Genomic DNA, 20,210 nt, shown 5'->3' on the forward strand with positions numbered 1-20,210 from the left:
CTAATTCCTCATTAACGGGAATAGGAACAAAAGTATTCCAAAGCAAAGACTTATTTGAGTTCACTGCTAAAGCCACTACATCAAGCTGGAGGTGTGGGGGGAGAGAAAAGGCTGAAAATTAACATCATTTTTGGGAAATAATCCGTTTAAATGCTTTTGTAACTTCATCACTATCTACCCGGGGAAAAACATTATTATTCAAGCCTCCTATGTGTCTCAGAGTCAAGAGCTTCTAAACCAAGAAAGGAAGAAACGGGAAGGTTATTTACGAGTTCCCTCCCTCTCACAGTTTTAAACCACTGCAAAATAAACCCATTTGCTAAGGCTCTGGGACCAACGCTGGGTCAACCAGCCCGGCTCCGCAGGGGTCTGCGCTGCTGGCCTCGCCCGCCCCCTAGCGGACTCATGCGATAGTGCAGCCTCGGCCCCAGCGCACAGCGCCGCATCCAGACGCTGTCCGCGCGCGCAGCCTGGGAGGCGCTCCTCGCTCGCCTCCTGTACCCATCCAGCGACCAGCCAGGCTGCGGCGAGGGGATTCCAACCGAGGCTCCAGTCAGAGACCTCAGCCTAGCATCACATTAGGTGCAGCTGGCAGGCCATCCCAACTCGGGCCGGGAGCGCACGCGTCACTGGGGCCGTCAGTCGCCGTGAAACTTCCTCGGGGGGGAGTCAACTTTAGGTTCACCTGCGGACTCGGTGCAGGTAGCTGGGTGCTAAGCAGGGGTGGACGGGATGGCTAGGGCCGGTGGAGCCATCGGGACCCGAGTGGAGGTGGTGGGGTGCCTCGCACTCCTTGTTCCTGGAGGAGCGCGGGGTGTTCCGAGAGATTGTAAAGTGACTTCTCGAGATTGAGACTCAGAGTCCTTGATTATCTGGGTCCAAAGCGCAAGTCGGGGGTTCCTGAACTTTCGAGGCTGCCGGGCTGGGGAGGAGCCCCGCGGGAGGTGTCTATGCCAGGGTCTGGGAACAGCGCTTGGGCATCCTGGGCTTTGAGGTAGGGGTTCCCCCAGGAGGGACTGCAGAACCGGGTTTCCACCGAAGCAGGTGCTGTGGAAGTTCAGGGAATGACGGCTGACCGTCTTAGAAAAGGGGGTTAGACGGGGAAGGACTAGAGCCGGGGTTTCCCAGGCAAGTGGCTATTTGGGGATTTCCGGAGGAAGTACTTGAATTAACGTTTACTAGGAGAGGGGCTGGTTTGGGGGTCCCGCGGGAGGTGGATATGCTGAGGGTCACAGCGTGGGGCGAGTAGGTAGTTTGGAGATCCCTCGGGGAGGTGATTTGGTTTTAGATTCCCACTCCTGGAGGAAAGTTGCTGATTTTGACCCTCCCTTCTCCCCCAGTGGAAGCCGCTGGACATCCCAAGGAACTGGCACGCTGGGGGCTCTGGGCTTGTGGCTGGTAGAGGATTCCCGCTCATTTGCAGTGGCTCAGAGGAGGTACCTCCAACGGGGATTTCTGGGGTGGCGGCTGAGCAACCCGAGGCCAGCGGTTGTGCCCCGTGTTTCAGATGACTTGGGTTCCTGGGAATGGGACAAGCACGCCCTACCCGCGTCGGAAGAGAAACGCAGCGGTCTCCTCACGGCCTTCCCGGTTTGTTTCAGGGTGGACCCAGCAGATCCGTCTGTGGAGTCTCCAGGAGTGGAGCCCCAGGCGCCCCTACACCCTCCGACACGCCGGATCCGGCCCCGCCGCGCCAAGCCGTAAAGGGCTCAAGGCCGGGGCGCACCGCGGCCGCCAAGGTCATGGAGGGCGCGCTCGCAGCCAACTGGAGCGCCGAGGCAGTCAACGCCAGCGCCGCGCCGCCGGGGGCCGAGGGCAACCGCACCGCCGGACCCCCGCGGCGCAACGAGGCCCTGGCGCGCGTGGAGGTGGCGGTGCTGTGTCTCATCCTGTTCCTGGCGTTGAGCGGGAATGCGTGTGTGCTGCTGGCGCTGCGCACCACGCGCCACAAGCACTCGCGCCTCTTCTTCTTCATGAAGCACCTGAGCATCGCCGACCTGGTGGTGGCAGTGTTCCAGGTGCTGCCGCAGTTGCTGTGGGACATCACCTTCCGCTTCTACGGGCCCGACCTGCTGTGCCGCCTGGTCAAGTACTTGCAGGTGGTGGGCATGTTCGCTTCCACCTACCTGCTGCTGCTCATGTCGCTGGACCGCTGCCTGGCCATCTGCCAGCCGCTGCGCTCGCTGCGCCGCCGCACCGACCGCCTGGCAGTGCTCGCCACGTGGCTCGGCTGCCTGGTGGCCAGCGCGCCGCAGGTGCACATCTTCTCTCTGCGCGAGGTGGCTGACGGCGTCTTCGACTGCTGGGCAGTCTTCATCCAGCCCTGGGGACCCAAGGCCTACATCACGTGGATCACGCTAGCTGTCTACATCGTGCCGGTCATCGTGCTCGCTGCCTGCTACGGCCTTATCAGCTTCAAGATCTGGCAGAACTTGAGGCTCAAGACCGCTGCAGCGGCGGCGGCCGAGGCGCCAGAGGGCGCGGCGGCTGGCGATGGGGGGCGCGTGGCCCTGGCGCGTGTCAGCAGCGTCAAGCTCATCTCCAAGGCCAAGATCCGCACGGTCAAGATGACTTTCATCATCGTGCTGGCCTTCATCGTGTGCTGGACGCCTTTCTTCTTCGTGCAGATGTGGAGCGTCTGGGATGCCAACGCGCCCAAGGAAGGTAGCCAGGGCTGTGAGACCCAGGAGGAGGGAGCCTGGTGGCGGGCGGAGGCCCTTATCTTGCTGCCTCAGAATGTCCAGGGGTCTGTGGACTTCCTAGGGGATACGCGGGTTTGAAATCCCACAGAGTCACTGCTCTATCATCCCTTGGCCAAGTGACTTAGGGCAATTAACCTCCCTGAGCCTCCACTTTCTCTTCTCTAAGGTGGCAATAAGGATAAAAGTACTAACTGTCACCAGGCATAGGGGAATGCCATGAGAAAATGCAGTTAAAGTCCTTAGTACAGTCCTTGGGCTGCATATGGGCTGTAGGGTTTACTGTGGTGGTGGAAACAGGTTCAAGGGACTCCATCTGCTTTCCCACGTGCTTAGGAGGAGGTGGTGGAGGTAAGTTTGGAACCCCTGGCCAAGCTCCAGCTCCTTCAACTTTAAGTTCACGTTAAGATGAACTTCCACTTTAAGTTCAAGAAATCCACTTGAAGCCAAGAAGTCTGGTTTGGACAAGGACAGCCTTGCAGGGGTGGGCGATTTGTCCAACCAAGCACCTAGTAGTTGAAGGGGGTGTTGGGGGGCAGAGGAGTCCAAGGGAGAGGTGAAGACAAATCCCTGAACCCCTCATCAAGTGGAGGTGATGAGTCTCCAAGCAGAGAGGTGAGTACTGCAAGGAGCGGTGGGCAGGCTTAGGGAGGAGAGTGCCCAGGACTGAGACTTCACTTCCACTTGGAGGAAAGAGAAGAAAGCCTTGAGGGGCACATTCAAGTTTGAGGGGGAGGCTGGGTGATTTCTGTAGGCAGGGAATTTGCCTTCCAGGTTGGAGGACTGCTGAGGACAAGGCTGAGGGTGGGGCAATTGTCCATTCCTGACCTGTGCCAGAAAGCTAAGAGGAGGGCATAGAAGAGGGCGACCTAGGGAGAAAGCTTGGAGGAACAGAGGCACCCTAGGGCTCTGGGGTTTGTGGCTGGTGCTGGGTGGCTGTCCCCAAGGCACAGAGCACCAGGCAGCTTCCTGTCACTCCCTGCCCCCCAACCCCTTTCCAGTAGCTCATTTGGAAAGAGCAGGAGGGGTGATTGCTGGTGGTGAATGATTTATAAGTTTTTGTTTGAAGGTAATCCCATAACGCATACTGGTTGCTAGGGACTTCAAATGTTTGTAAAGAAAGACCAAAGGATTTGCTTTCACCCTTTCTGCACTCCAGACACTGCAAATGTCCCATTTCTGTGTGCAGTTACTACTGCTCCCAATAGTCTCAAATACATGCATCCTGGGAAGCTGAAATCTCAGTGCCAGCTGCTTTCATTCAGTTTGGTAACTTTGCTTTGGTCCTTTCTGAAAATCACAGGCTCCAGGCTTTACGGAACCCTCCCGGTTAGCTCAGTGTTTGCTTTAGTGGCCAAGACACTGGTTATTCAATATTTACTGAATGCCTGTGGCCCCTGGTAACACCTTACAGAGAGGGTTCTAGGGCCCAGAGAGGAGAAGGCACTTGCACCAGGTCACACAGCAAGTCAGAGGCAGAGCTGATGTTTCCTGTGCCAGGGTTCCTATGAAGGACATGTGATGAGGGAGTGGGATTGGGCAAAAGCCAGTAGTGGAAGTCTTTAAGTAAGGCCTTAGGCCATACCTGTTTCCTGGGCAGATCTGAAGAAACCAGATCCAGGTCTTGAGGAGCTTGAACACCAACTATCAAGGAAGTGAAACCAGCACCCCTTGGAGTAGATACTGGAGAGATGTGGGGTCTAGTCCTCCTCCAGCCCTTACTAGCTTTGGGATATTAGATGAGAGATCCCTTTGTTCCCCTTGAGCCTTAGTGTCTTGCTTTTAGAATGAGGACATTTCAGCATTCAGTTAATTTATTCAACAGACATTCCGCTCCTCTCTCCTTGGGGTCCCCTTGCCTCTCCCATTCATGTCTTGAGTATCTGGTGATTTTTCTCCTTCCCTCTCCTCCCAGCTCCCTCCTCTACGGCTTCCTGCTGTTCAGCCCCCTCACCTGCACTCCTCTTCTCACTGTGTGTCCTCCCTAAAGAAGGAGAGTGTGTGGTTAACACATCACACGTACCATGAAGTGAAGTTTAGATCTTTTCTACACTTTAAAAGCATGTCAACAATTGATTTCTTTGTCTTAGAAGCAAAAGAGAGAGAAAAAAACAGACGCACACACATCCTGGCCAGAGTGGAGGTACCAGGCCTCTTGAGTGTTTGTGGGCCTCTGAGGATTTTCCTGGGGACGAGACCTTCAGTAGAGATGGGCTCCTGCTTAAGCCCAAGGGGCAGGGAAAGAAGAGGACTTTAAGAATTTCAGGTCCTACTTCCCTTTGCTTCTTTAGGAATTTACAGGGAAGGGTGGGTGTTGCATGAAAAACCCAGGGCTTCTCTTGGTCCTCCTCGGCATTCTGTCTTGGGTGCTGGGAAGAATCCAAACACAGACCGGCAGGGATTCATGACGCTGCTGCAGCTGGGACCTCCCCTCTGCCCCAAGCACACAGTCAGGAGCAGGAGCCTGGTCCAGATGTGAGTGCCTCATCAAACACAGAGGTGATGACGTGGACTCTGGCCACCAGCAGCCTGGCCACATCATGCCTAGGCCTTGGGGATGCAGGGGTCAGAGTGGCTGCAAGCTCAGTTAGAACACCAGCCGTGTGTCCACTTGGCCTTAATTTGGATAATTGCAAGTAGCAGGTGGAAATGGTATCTGCATCACTTTGGAGATACCTCTCAATCCAGAGGCCACCAGCAAGGGTTAAGGAAGGAATAAAAGAGAACCACACTCGAGCTACCTCGAGAGGTTGTTATCAGAAGAGTGGAATTAATGCACAGCCCCACTTTCCTCTCCAAGAGGACAGAATTTAGATGCAGAAATATCTAGACCAGGGCTCTCCACTCATCGCCTGAGGAGCCAGTACTGAAGCCTGTGGCTAACAGTATGACACCATCCACGGATGCTTGCGGGTGGAGCAGGCTCACAGGGAGGCAAGAGAGGTGGGGCACACATGGGTCTGTTCCTGCTTTATCATGAAAACCCCAGGGGATAGGGAAGCTTAACCAATGGCCACCCATCAAGGCTGCCAGAGTGGGTGGAATGTCATGCTTCTGGTGGCTGCAGATGTGGTGGCCCAGGGACCCAAAGTCCCTCTCTGCTTCAGCATTTGCTCTCTCTTTTCCATCTCTCCCTTGAGCAACTTCATTCCCTCATACGCCTTCACAAATACCAAGGGCTGCCTTTATGGGTTTAAAGGTCACCTTGTTCCAAAAGTAATGTGCAGTGGTGGACAAAAATTTAGGTACCTCAACAAGATAAAATAGATATAAGGAAACTGGGATAAAGCAGGCAGTAGGGAGAAGAAAAGGAAAATAAAACTATTACAATAATAGTAATAATACTATTAATAATAATAGTTTCTCTGTGTATAGACAAGCTCTACACGTGGTTACTCATTATAAGAACCAAAGAGGAAAACTTTGAGTTTAAATATTTCCATGATTCAGAAGAAAGAGCCAATGGAAGCATCTGAGTAATTTAATGAGATCTGTTTTCCCAAGCAGCCGGATACTGTCAGGTGCTGACTTGGTGAGGCTGGTGAGACCAGATGCCCCATGCAGGGTTTGACAAGCCCTTTATATATCTTTCAGAATTAAATTCCAAAGCCAAAGATTTGGCACCAGCCTTTTCCCTTGAACCCAGTGGCATTTTCTATGCTGGTTGCAGGGACTCTGCCCCTGGGGCAGTTCTGAGGGAGGAGATGAGGATGAGGAGGGAGTTTGGTAGAGTGGGGTTGTTTGCATTTCTAGGGTTGGTTGATGTTGGTTGGGTGCGATGGACAGGATTTGGGGTCTCTGTCTCTAGTCTTCTCCTTCCAGCATCTCCCTGGTAAAATGCCCATTCCAGTGTCCTTAAGCCAGTTGTTTTACCCGCTCTGAGCCTCCGCCTCCTCCTTCATGTAATAAGGATAGCACAGCTCACTGCGTGGGGTTGTTGTGAGGATTAAATGGTGTGACTTATGGACCTTCCTGATGGACAAGGTGGGGATTCTTGTCTTGAGCCTGGGTGGAGGGAATGGGAGTGGACAGCAGGCGGTGTGTTCAGGGAGGCTGGGAGGTGGGAGAGAAGCTTGTTAAGGCTGGAGAGGTGGACTGTGAGCCCTATCACAGCAGGGACGCTGCTTGTCCTGTTCCCTACTTGTTAAGCCCAAGTCCAATATGTGGGCTGTTTTGTGGCACAACTCCAGGGGATGCCTTTTACTCCAGGGGATGCCTGGCACAAGGCTGCACAGTCATTGATAGCTGAACCAGTGCTTGCCAAACACGTGGAAAATGGGAGCAGGGAGGTGAGTGAGATGGGGCAGGGATGGGCATGAAGAGCTGGACTCAGGAGGAATAGGAACTTTCTAAGTAGCCCTCCAAAACAGAATTGGCAACCTGGGAAAGAAAGGAGCGCCCCGTCACTGGGGCAACCGAACATCTGTCAGGAGCGTTGGACTGGGAGGAAGGCTGACAAGAACAGGAGGCCCGGTTTGAATCGTTTCCCCATCTGTAGAATGAACTTCCCAGCCCCTCCCTGTTTCTGTGGGACTGAGGACCCTCGGGCATGTCCCATACACCTTTCCTTTCCATGAATGCTGTGCCCGAGGTGTGGGGGACCAGGCCCCTTGGAGGGGCTTGTTCTTGAGGTGACTCAGTTATGTGGAGAGCATGATGGGTTGACAGGAGAAGCTTGGACAGGATATTCATTCTGGGCCATGAAGAGTGCACAAGCTCGGCCCTTCTGGGTACAAATCACAATTAGATGGACAGTTAACTTCAGACTCTTATATGATTAAGTAATTGTGTGTTCTTTTATGTTCTTAGCTAATATTAATGCTTTCCCTTAGGGTTTCTGCCCTGAGGTGATTTCACTTCTTTTCCCCCCAGAGGTTTGATAAATAACAGCTAAAAAGACAAAAAGCAAAAAACAAAAACTCAAAGAAAAACATTCCCTAAACCAACATCTTGGGTGAGGCCCTGCTACATCATTTTTCCATTTGATGGCTGTCTGTGTGGGTTTCGGGAGGGGTGAGCAGGGGAAGAGGGGCTGTGGAGGGCCTCAGATCAGGAGGAGATTAGCAGGTGCCCTGGCTGCATCATGCTGTCTGTGGAGGCTGGATCAGGTCTGTGGCCTGGGGCTGGCATGTCTGAGTGTGACCTGAGGCACTGGCCCACCTGCTGACCTTACCACCTTGCCCTGGCAACTTTTGGAAGCAAAGGCAACCCCACAGGACTCCCTCCCAGGGCCTGAAGCCAGACACTGTACACCAGACCCCACCTGCCAGAGCCCCCAGCCCCAGGAGACAGTACTGGGAAGTAGCCAGTTCCCTTCTGGGACCTGGTCTTGTTGCCCTCTGTGTCATTTGGGGCAATGTCTCTTGATGGCCTCTGGACCTCTGCCATTCCCATCTGAGCAATGGGGATAACAGCTCATAATGGAATTAGACACCCTCTCTGGGCCTCAGCTTTGGTGAAGGGAGGAGTGGGATCACTTGGTAACAGCAGCCACCACTGGCTGAGTCCCCACTGTGAGCAAGGCCTGTGCCCAGGCCATTTCTGCTCCTCACCCTAATGCAGCAAGGCAGGGGCCCATCATGGCTTTTCTACAGATGAAGAAACTGAGGCTTAGAGAGGTGTGACCTGCCCACGCTCACTGCTGAGTAAGTGATGGAGCTGGGATTGGAACCCAGCCATCTTACACTAGAGACTGATGCACTGCATGGCTACCCCAACCCCTGCCACCCCAGGCCAGCAGTTTTCCTGATGATCTACCCCTTCAGCTTGGGGATCTCCTGGGCACTTGTTAGATCCCTGGACCTGCCTCAGATCCATGGAAGCCGAGCCCTCCCCCACTATCTGGCCCCAAGGTCCTGTCATCTTGGGCTCTTCCTGCAACACTTACACACACACCCACCTAGGTACACATCTGCTGATGGCACTGCCCTCCCAGCACTCTGGGTTCAGTGCCATGCCCCTCGCATCCTCCCTGTGTCCACCAATTCATCATCTTAGCTGCACCACATGCCTCATGTTGGCACTTTGCTTTCTCTTTCCATTATCACTTTCTTGGTTTAGAGCATGATTTTTCAACTTTAGCACTATTGGCATTTTAGGCTGGATAATCTTTGGCGTGTGTGTATGTGTTTTGGGGAGGAGCTGTTCTGTGCATGGTAGGATATTTAGCAGCATTCCTGTCCTCTACATGCTATGTGCCATTAGCAACCTCTCTGCCAACTGTGGCCACCAAAACTGTCTCCAGACATTGCCAAAAGTTCACTAAGGGGCAAAGTCATCCCTGGTTAAGAACTGCTGGCTTAGACCCCCTGTTCTGCTTTTTAAACTAATACCCAACAAGTGAGTACTCTCTTGTTGCCCTGGTCTCTGGTCAGCCTGCCTTGTGTACCACCAGCCAGGCCCGATGATTTGCCGCTTTCCACAAGTTCCTGTGGCCTTGCTGTCTTTGCACCTATGCTAATACCTTTCCTGCCAATGGGAACACCTACCTCAGTTTCTTCCATGGATTCCCATCCTTTGAAGCCCAAGTCCATTGTGTGGGCTGCTTTGTGGCACAACTCCAGGGGATGCCTTTTACCTCATGGTCTATGAACAGGGTGTTCCTAGGAGCTTTGTGGTGCACAGCTTGAAAAGCTGAGCATGGCAGCCTCATCCAGTGCCCCTTTCAGGACACCATCCCTGTTTTCCCAGTTTGCGGGGCTTCTTCCTCTGAATGCTAACTCATTCACTCCAAAAAAACAGTTACTGATGCCTCTGCAGGCTCCTGTCCACACAACCTCTGCTTTCATCTGTCAACCCCCAAGTGAAGAGAGTTGGAAAGGGGCCTTCCCAAGCCCTCGCCCTCCTGCGGCCAGCTGCTGACATGCATAAATGTGGGACAGTGTGGTCAAGGTTGATCACAGAGTTCTGGGTACACCCACAGACCTCTGGGAGGGACACCCCCAGTTTCTGCTGGGTTAGTGTCAGGTGGAGTGGCAGTGCTGACTTCAGGTGTGGGGCTGAGCCTGCCCACAACTCAGGTTTCTGGGGTTCAGAATCTCAGGTTTCTGAAGTTCAGAATAGGGCTTAGGTTGTAGAGAGAGTGGAACATCCTGCTGGTGCAAGTCAGCGTAGCTGATGGAGTGGGAGTCATTTTGGGTACAGGCCTAGCATTTTAGCAAAGGGGCTGCAGTTTCATTTGGCACATGGTGGCAAGTCCAAGGATGCTGGGAACAAGAGTATTGAAAGAGAAACAACTGTCTCACCTGGAGGAGGCAGGAGGCCAGCTGGAAGGTTCTAGCTCTGGTTTAGAGGCACCCTAGGCTGGGTCTTGTCTAAGGTATGGGTGGGAGGGAGGTGTAACCAGGTGGTGTCCAGTGTCCCAGCCCCAAGGCCCAAATCCTTACTGCTGATTTCTGCACTGAGGGGCAGCCTCTGCCAGTATCTCATTTTGTGCTCAGCCGGGAGCTAAGGCTTCTTGCCCTTTAGTCAGATGCTTTGAGACTGTGGGCTTCTGCCCTCCTGGCCCATATCTCCCACCCCAATAGCACTCTTGCACATTCTGTTTCTCTCCCTTTCTCTCCATCTGACCATATCTGAGGGCGAACTTAATTTTCCCAGAGGGAATTGCATTTGAGTCCAGTCACCTTATTGGGAGGCCATATCCTGTGGTTGAGCAGGGAAATTATTTGTAGCCCTTCCAACATACTGACAGCGGTGGCCGATTTATCAGGACCTCTTGCCTGCTAATTTCATGCTTCAGTTCAATTCAGCTCCTTATTGAACTCTTCCTATTTTCCAGTACCTGTTAGCAGCCTAAGGACAGAGCCACCAATAAGACACAGCCCCAGCCAAAGAGTATCAAAAAATAATGACAATATGATGGGGTGATGCTGTTATAGAGCTATTTATTTACCAAATACTGCAAATGCCCTGAGAAGGCATTAGTTGATCTGTCTCCCTGGGGAGAAATCAGGAGGGTTTCAGAGGGGAAGTATCATTTGAAAAGGGTTTTTGAGGGATGAGTAGGAGCTTACTATGCAAAGAAGCAGATGCACATTCCACACTGAGATCAAGAACGGTGGACAGTTACTTTATTCATTTCTTCTTTCCTATCTATACGATTTGAGCCAGTTGGAAGGAAGCTGCTCAAATTTTAATGTGTATTTTGTTAAAATGCAGATTCTGATTCAGTAGGTCTGGAGTGGGGCCCCAAGAGCTTGTAGTTTTGACAAGGAAACAGGTGATGCCTATCAGCCATTGGCTACACTTTGAGCAGCAAAGCTTTAATATATTATCTTTTACCAGCACTCACTGTTTGCCTTTACACGTGTGGCCCAGATTGGCTGGAGGGCCTTGTCATTCCTTAAAGGGTAGTGAAGGGCTGGTCGTTTGCAGGAAGACCCTGGCTTGTCTTCTTCCAGAATGTGGTTATTCTCAGGCCCAGCCCAGTGAGTCCAGCACACCTACCAGATCAGAGCAGTGCTGTCAGAGAAACCCATTTTCGACTCTGTGGCCCGCCCGTTTGGCTCTTCACCCAGACCTTGCACTACACGGGGTGATCACACATCTGTGATTTTTAGAAAAATCACAGTTGTAAAATAGTGGTCTTTTTTAGGAAGGCACCCTATAGTATATATTAAGACTCAATCTTTTTATAAGCGTATATTCAAAAATCATTTTCTTAAGAAAGGGCCTTCCATAGTTTTGTTCCCAGATGCCTGCACAGTCCTGTAGGAACAAGGGACTTACATCTGAATTCCTGGTACTCTGGGGAGGCCTCGTGGCAAATGATTGGTTTCTCAAGTGCGGGCCTTTTGTAAAGTTGATGGGCTTGCTTTGACCCAGCCGATCTTGGCCATGTGTCTTTGAGTCATGTGAAACGTGCCAGTAGCCTCAGGAACAGCATAGCCCAGAAAGGCCGTGGCCAGCTGCCCGTCAGCTGTTCTGGGCTAATTTGGAGTTTCAGTGCTGGGGTGGAGAGAGTGCCGGGAAATCCTAACAGGGGAGTTCTTGGGGCTTGAGGAAAGCCAGGCTGGGAAGGATGGAACGTGGACCTCCGCCTCCCACCCCTCCACAAATCATGGTGCCAAGTAGAAATGCAGAGTTGATTCTCCCAGAGGCAGAATTGCCCAGCAGGGGATGTTGGCGTTTGGTGTGTGGCTGTTTCTGCTCATGTCCCCTGCTTGGCACATAAGAGGCTGCACTTGAAAACCACCCCTAGTCCCCAGTCTTGTGCCCAGCAGCCCCTTCCCAAATGCTTTACCCCCTGTTCAATATTCTGCTGGTCTTTGAAGTCTCTCTTTTTCATCCTGAGTCTGGAAATCACTTGAGGGCAGGGACTCCACTTAGATCCCAGCACCTACTCAGTGCATGGCATGGAGTGGAGGCAGAATGAAAGGATGGATGTCTGACCTCTTCCTCCTCCAAGAAATGCCATAAGTGTGAGGCCAGCAGCTCCCGCGGAGTCTGGTGGACAGCACCTCCTCTTCAAGATGGGAGAGAGTAAGTTTGCAGTCTGGTACACACTCAGGACTCGATCATGGGGCAAGATGTGATTTTTATGGCAGGCAAGTGGGAGAGACATGATTAGAACTGGCTCTTCCAGCGAAGACCCTAAGATCCTGCTCCTGGCCACGGTTGCAGCAACCTTCCCTTTTGGATTTCTTGGTCGCTGGCAGAATAAGTTTTTCCAAAATGGACTGTCTAGAGTTCCTTTCTTATCAGGTAATTCAATCTGAGGACTCCGGGGTTTGATTTTTTTTTTTTTTTTTTAACTTTTGAGAAGTGTTGGGAAAATGGGCTAAGGATAATTTCTTTAATTGTTCTGGGATTGGGAGTCTTCAAACTTGGATTTTAAAGAATTGCTATAGTTGGTCATACCTCACATGCATTAATACTAATATTAATAATAATTACTTGAATAAACACTTTGCCAGTCACAAAGCCCTTTTACACTATCTTTAATTTTTTTTTTTCATTTTCCCAATAGCCTTATGAGTGCCGCCTCCATGCTACACATAAGGAAACTGAGGCTCAGGCACTAGTTCACTCAGATGTAGTTCAGAGAGTGATTAGGTGGGAGGGAGATCCAGGCCCCAGGGCTTTGTGTCTGGATCCTGAGTTCCTGGGTTCTCCTCCCTGCCTCTCAGCCAGTGTTTCTGTGGGCCAGGGGGCTCCCACTGTGAACAGCTTCCTTTCCTGAGGGACCTGGAGAAGGTGCTCGCTGCATAGCAGACCTTTCCAGGTCAGGCCCATGAGGACTTGTAGGTCCTCCTCTCTGCGCTGACATCATTGTGGCTGCATTGTGTGGAAATGGGGAGGGAGGCCAGTCTCACCGGGAGCTTGGGAATGGCCATGGCCCTTCAGAGAAGCCCGGATAAAGGCATGGGGTCTGGCCTTTGCACATTTGCACTAAGCAGTCATTGGGTGTGGCAGCTCCTTTTGGCCAAAGGCAATGCCCAGAGAGGAGCTCAGCTGTGAGCATTTGGCAGGCAGCTCTTGGGCAGCTAGAGGAATGGGTACCCAGGGGCCACCACAGCATCCACAGCATCAAAAATGGGGAATGGGCACTGCTTACTCTCAGTGGTGGACCACATTTGTTTTGGGAACAGGGAAGTTGCTCTCTGTCCCTCAGATCATAACATTAGGCAAACTGCCTAACCAGCTTCTGTCTTGGCTTTGGGACTGACAGGATTCACTAATTGGAACCAACCTGACCTGTGAGGATGCTAACCTCTTTTTAAAAGGAATCAGTCTTCATTACTTTTATGTATGAACACAGGGTGACTTGCTGTGTGCCCTTCTCTGAGTTTCACTTTCCTCATCTATAAATTGAGGGTAAGTCTACTTTGAAAACTGTACTCTTCTGGGCAGGCTTGAGCAGTGATTATGATGGTCAACATTGTCACATCCTCACATGGAAATAACATTGTGAAATGTAAGGACAATATTTTCCATGCTTTGTTCCGTTCCAAGTCCTCTGTAATCCTGTGAAGCCTTTCTAGCCATCAGAAAGGGGAATGCTATGGCCTATACAAGATACAATAAGTGCAGAAAGCAGGTTGAAGTGGAATCCGTAGTCGCTCACCTGCTCAGTAACCATCAGTGGCTCCCTATTGCCCATACAGTAAAGTGGGCAGACTCTGCCTGGATTTAAGATCCTCCTGTCTGGTTCTAAACCATCTTTCCAACCTCTTCTCTTGTGAAACTCCCCTTTTCCCTTCTTGCCTCCCGGGAAGTCCCTGAATGATCTTGGCTGTTCTCAACCATGGGCCTTTATTCCTGCTGCCTCAGCCCTTTGAAACATGCTCCATAGTCCCTGCTTTGTGTTCCAAATAGATCTCCCCCTGATGGTAGTGCTTTGAAGTGCTGTTCCTGGAAACTTAAGGACTTTGGGTGACTAGGATATTGACAAATTAAGAACAGCCAAATGTGCCTTTAGTGTTAGTAACTTGACACGAGCAGGTTCAGCTTAGAGAGGGCCCTTCATCCCCTGAGGACCCACTTGAGGTCACTCGTGTCTGTGGCCGCCAGGTGGGATCAGAGATGCTGGCCAGACTTCTCCCACCCAGACCAGCCTCTTGGAGGCAGAAGGATTGGTGGCTACTTAGGAATTCATTAACTATTTTCTTCTTTGTTGTTGATGTTTCTGTAGTTTTTTAAAAAATAGGATAAAAAAGTTGAAAGATCCAAAGGGCAAAGAGTAAGACCAATAGCTTAAATGAACAGATAAGATTGTGCCAAATAACTGTGTCCAACTAGGCAAAACACAGTGTCTTTCTGTGAACTTCATCCCTGATGTTTCCTTCTACCTCATTGCAAAGCTTTATACACCTATGTCCTTCCCTTTGTGGCTGGTAGTTTGTAAATGTTGACTTTTGCATGTTGATTTTTGCCTCTTTCATTATTTCTAAGACATTCTGTTTTTAGTCTTGTGGGTGAATTTCAATTTTGTTGGTGAAATATTCCATCAGAGTTTCTAAACTTAAATTCATCTTCTTATCCATCCAAATCAAAGCAAATTTCTTAACAAAATATTTTTTGTTAAAACCAGTGAATTTAGTAATATTGATCATTTTTCTTTCACTTTTCCTCCTTTCTGTTCTTTATTATTTTAGTACTAAGAGTTAAATTTCCATTCTTTGCTTTCTAAAAACTCTCTTTTGCAAGAATTTTGTTTTCTGTCTGTCGTAGCTTGCTCTTGTTCCAACAGGTGCACAAATTAATTAGACCAGTGGTTCTTAACCTTGAGGGTGCATTAGAATTACAACATTCCTGAGCCCTACCTCCAGAGGGTAATTCTGGGGTGGGGCCTGAGAATGTGCATTTCCATCAAGTTCCCATGTGATGTGTCGCTCTGAGGGGGGTGCCCACTTTGAGAGCCACTCATGTAGACTTAACAACAACCAACTGCCTTTCTTCCCTTGGTGCTTGAAGACTTTGCTGACAAACATCTCTGTTCTCTTCATCAGTGGCCACATCTAGATTTTGCACCTCTTGAGCATCCCCAGTGAAGAGTCCTTCCCTGGATTTAGCTCTGAACTCTAGAGTTATTTGTCGAAAAATTTTGCAGAGCAGACAGAAAGAAGACTAGTGGATTTTCCCAGCCTTCTTGCAGTTGCCTTCACACACAAGGAGGTGGCTGAACACAATTCTTACTTGTTTTCCTTGTGGGTTTCTGGAGATGTTGCCTGGCCTTGTCTGTCATCGGGAGATGTCTGGTTGTTCAGATTTAAGGCCACTGAAAGAAGCCAGATTTTTATCCCCGTGCTTGGAAGTAGCTAGAATTAGGATTTTTTTCTTCTCCCTTGAAGTTTCAGTTTGTGACAGGCAATGTCTTGAAGCTGATTTCTGATCATTAATTTTGCCTGCAACTCCATGAGTCCTCAGTATAATAGCCTTTACAGAGTGCTTCAGATAATTTCCATGTCACTTTCTTTTTCCTGCATGAGTCTTATTGTCATGCTGAAGCAGTGCTCTTAGGCACAGCTTCATGGAGATGCTTTCAGTTGATCAGCCATGAAGATGTCACACACTTTCTTGCCGCCATGCCTTTGCTGGTGCCATTCCTTCTGCTTGGAGCACATTTCTTCCCTGCTCTGCCTGGAAAAACCATAGGCATCTTTGGGAATCAGCTCACATGCCCCGTTTGTGGGGCTGGCCATGACTCTCAGAGTGGCACCCCCTTCCGGTGCCTACCTAACCCATAAGATGTCTGCATCGTGGTGTTTCTCATTTTATTTGATTTGCCCGGCACATTGTCGTGATAGCAGCCATCATTTATTGGGCACCCACTGTGTACCAGGCACTCTTTAATCCTTGCAGCAGTCTCCAGAGGTTTAGGCACTCTCCTTATGCCCATTTAAAGATTAGGAAACCGAAGCTTCTTAGGGACTTCAAGTAACTAGGCGCTGGTGAGGCTAGCATGCAAACTAGGTGTGGCAGCTTCTGGGTACTGTGCTTGTAGACACTCGAAGTTGTAGGCACTCAACACTCGTTGGGTGAGTGATGCGTGAAAAGGTGGCTGTGATGGATTCAGCTTCTGCTGAGGGAGGTAGGCAGTGGGAAAGCTGCTGGTGAGAGAAAGGCAGAGACAGTTCCAAGCCTGAGCTAAGCCTGGTGGGGAGGGTTTGGAGGACAGCCTGAGGGCATGTCCAGGACAAGGAGGGAGAAGGAAGACAAACTTTGCCTCTTTAGTACCTCATCTTGTGATTCAAGATGTAGTACTTGGACAAGGCTGTCGCTCAGGAAATGGTGTTTAAGTCAGATAGGTCTGGAAGTGGCTCCAGTGTTAATTAATGCCCTTTTCTCCTTTCTCCTGCCCCCACCCCCTTAGCCTCGGCCTTCATCATTGTCATGCTCCTGGCCAGCCTCAACAGCTGCTGCAACCCCTGGATCTACATGCTGTTCACGGGTCACCTCTTCCATGAACTCGTGCAGCGCTTCCTGTGCTGCTCCGCCAGCTACCTGAAGGGCAACCGCCTGGGAGAGATGAGTGCCAGCAAAAAGAGCAACTCGTCCTCCTTTGTCCTGAGCCATCGCAGCTCCAGCCAGAGGAGCGGCTCCCAGCCATCCATGGCATGACCCACCAGCTAGGGCCAGGGCTGCAGCCTGAGGCTTGGGCTGTGCTGGCGTAAGTGCTCTGCCCCTAGGTGATGGCGTACGTTTGTGTATAAGGTACCTATCAGTTTGTATCCCTCCACTCCTTGGGGTGGCTTCAGTGGGGTGGAGAGTGGCCTCCATGATGGAAGATGATAGGGGACTTAGCCATCAGACAAACCCCTGGCCTCCTACACGTACTTCTACCACCCTGAACCCACTGCCACCCTGGGCAGTGAGTGGCTTGTTTTTTCTCCTGGACTTGTAATTTCACTCCAGTATCTTTTTACTTCTTTATTCTGGGCTATTGTGAAAAGTGGTAAATATAGGATTGGTGACCAATTGGGTCAGGAAGTCCAGTGTTCTGGACTTGGGGTAAGGAGTGGGGTTGGGACCTCAGATGGGGAGGGTGGTGCTAAGATCCTCCTGACCTCAAAGTGTATTTGCCTTTAAGCGAACAAATGCTGGGGTCCTTGGGGACCAGCTTGTCAGAGGGTAGCCCTAAGAGAAGGGGATTACCTTGTAAGACCATCTGGCACAGCGGACCTATTAGAACTTGGGTTAAAAATGTTTAAGAAGCTAATGTTTAAGAAGCATTTGGGAAAGAAAAAGAAATAAATGCATCCAGATTGGAAAAGAAGAAGTAAAACTATTTGCAGATGACACCGTTTTGTATATAGAAAATCCTAAGGAATACACACACACACACACACACACACACACACACACACAGCTATTAGAACTAATAAGCAAGTTCCGCAAGGTTTCAAGATACAAGATCAATATACAAAAATGAATTGTATTTCTTTATACTAGCAACAAACAATATGAAAACGAAGTTAAATACTTCCATTTATAATACCATCAGAGAGAATAAAATAGGAATCAACTTAACAAAACAAGTGCAAGACTGAAAACTACAAAATTTGAAAGAAATTAAAGAAGGCTTAAATAAATGGAAAGACATCCTGTGTTCATGGATCAGACTTAGTATTGTTGAGATGGCAATACTATCCTAACTGACATACAGATTCAGTGCAATCCTTATGAAAATCATAGCTGGCTTCTTTACAGAAATTGATAAGCTAGTCCCAAAATTCATAAAGAAATGCAAGGGACCCAGAGTACCCAAATAAGCCTTGAAAAAGAACAAAGTTGTTGGATTCACACTTCCTGATTTCATAATTTACGATAAAGGTAGAGTAATCAGCTCAGTGTGTTACTGGTTTAAGGATAGACATACGGAGTAGAATAAAGAGTACAGATATGAACACTTATACTTATGGTTAATTGATTTTTGACAAGGTTCCCAAGACAATTCAATAGAGAAAGGAGAGTCTTTTCAACAAATGGCACTGAGACAATGATATGCATGTGCAAAAGAATGAGGTTGGACCTTTATTCACACTATGTGCAAAAATCAACTCAAAACGCATCCAAGATCTAAATATAAGAGCTGAAACTACAAAATCTTAGAAAGAAACATAGGCATAGATCTTTGTAACCTTGAATTAGGCAGTGGTTTCTTAGATATGACACCAAAGATACAAGCAACCAATGGAAAAATAGGTAAATTGGACTTAATCAAGATTTGAAGCTTTTGTGATTCAAAAGACCCTATCAAGAAAGTGAAAAGATAACCTGCAGAATGGGAGAAAATATTTGCAAGTCATATATATGATAAGGGACTTGTATTTGGAATATATAAATAGCTCTTATAACACAACAATAAGGAGAAAAATAAATCAATTTAAAAAATGGGCTAATGGTTTGAATAGACATTTCTCCAAAGAAGATATGCAAATGGCTAATAAGCACATGAAAAAATACTCAACATTATTATTCATTAGGGAAATGCAAGTCGAAACCACAATGAGATTCCAGTTTACAATCACCAGGATGGCTACAATAAAAAGATGGACAACAACAATTGTCGGTAAGGATGTAGAGAAACTGGTAGAAATTTAAATTGTTGGTAGGAAGGTAAATGGTGCACCTGCTTTGGAAAACAGTTTGGCAGTACCTCAAAAAGTTAAACGTACAGTGACCATATGACCCAGGAATGCCACTCCTAGGTATTTACCCAAGAGAAATGAAAACGTACATACACACAACAACTTGTACACCAATGTTCATAGCAACATTATTTGTAATAGCCAGAAAGTGGAAACAACCCAAATGTCTATCAACTGATGAATGGGAAATAAAATGTGGTCTATCCACACAATGGAACATTATTAGACTCTAAAAAGAAATGAAGTACTGACACATGCCACAACATGGATGTACCTTGAAAACATGCTAAGTGAAAGAAGCCAGGTGCAAAAGACCACATATGGTCTGATTGCATTGAAATGCAATGTCTAAAGTGGACGAATCTATATAGAGTGAATATAGATTAGTGTTTGCCAGGGCCTGGAGGCTGTGGGAGATGAGGCGTGACTACTAAGGGTTTGGGGTTTCTTTTTTGGGTGATGAAAATGTTCTGAAATTAGTGGTGATTGTGCATGATTTTGAGAATGTACTAAAAACCAATGAACTTTAAAAAATAAAAATAAACAAAAAAATTTCAACAGATGAATTCAGAGAAGGCCAGCTTGATGGATGAATTCCTTGGAATCTCTTGCCTCTCAGAGCTTTTGTTTCTCTATGTGGCTCACTGCTTGAAGGGATCTCATGATTTTCTTATTTGGTTTTACTGCAAGAGATAATGTCTCTATTTGGCAAAAAGTAACAGCAGTGAAAATACATCCCTACTTTGTAAAGGCACAAATGATGCCTTGTAGCTGCAGGTTGTTACGTTTTATTTAAAATAGGAGTGTCAGAGGTTTTTCTTTCCTAGTGAACGTGTTCTCAAATGTCCTCTCAGCCTTGAGGTTAGGACATGACCACGTCTAAGAAATACCTTTAGTCACTAAATACAGGACACTATAGATCAGAGGTTTACTGTCAGGGACTGGCCAGCTCAGTGCATGGTGGGGCACCTTTTAAGTTTCCAGACACATTTTTGTACTTACTGAGATACAGCCGGAGCACTCTCAAAGGCCACAGATCCACTCTCTCTCTTTATAACACACTTTCTTCTTCCTCCATGCTGCAGTAGCCACATAGCCACACACACGTGCATACACACACAATAGAATGAGCTAGCATTGTCTAGAGGTTCTGGGAGAAGAGACGCTTGCACTGAAATGTCCATGTTCATAGTCTAAGGATTTAGCACAAGGTCTTCAGTATTACCTGGAGACTGAAGATAGCATCATCTTTGGACTGCAAGACGTTGCTCAGTGTTGCTGGGACATGCACGAAGAGGGTCAACACCAGCCAGTCCTTGCTCTTTGGGAAGCTAACAGGATGCTGTTCTGGGGCCTCTGTGCACATGTACTGGAACACTGGTGTGCTCTGGGTGCAAATGCGGCAGTAGCGGGGTCT

At 49.0% G+C, this 20,210-nt stretch overlaps 1 protein-coding gene across 2 annotated transcripts; it reads left to right on the top strand.

Moving 5' to 3' along the window:
• Nucleotides 1-658: 658 nt before the first annotated feature.
• On the top strand, nt 659-19,359 carry OXTR (oxytocin receptor). 2 transcript variants are annotated; one of them, XM_063721957.1, is made up of 4 exons: nt 659-702; nt 1,341-1,436; nt 1,602-2,664; nt 16,516-19,359. In XM_063721957.1, the coding sequence occupies exons 3-4, from the start codon at nt 1,743-1,745 to the stop codon at nt 16,761-16,763; spliced, it is 1,170 nt and encodes a 389-aa protein (XP_063578027.1). In that variant the 5' UTR covers nt 659-702; nt 1,341-1,436; nt 1,602-1,742; the 3' UTR covers nt 16,764-19,359. The 2 variants fall into 2 exon arrangements, with proteins under 2 accessions (XP_063578027.1, XP_063578026.1); XM_063721956.1 differs by having other exon boundaries at nt 668-702; nt 1,341-2,664.
• Nucleotides 19,360-20,210: the final 851 nt, after the last annotated feature.

The sequence above is a fragment of the Pongo abelii genome, chromosome 2, assembly GCF_028885655.2.
Source record: "Pongo abelii isolate AG06213 chromosome 2, NHGRI_mPonAbe1-v2.0_pri, whole genome shotgun sequence".
NCBI classification, from domain to species: domain Eukaryota; kingdom Metazoa; phylum Chordata; class Mammalia; order Primates; family Hominidae; genus Pongo; species Pongo abelii.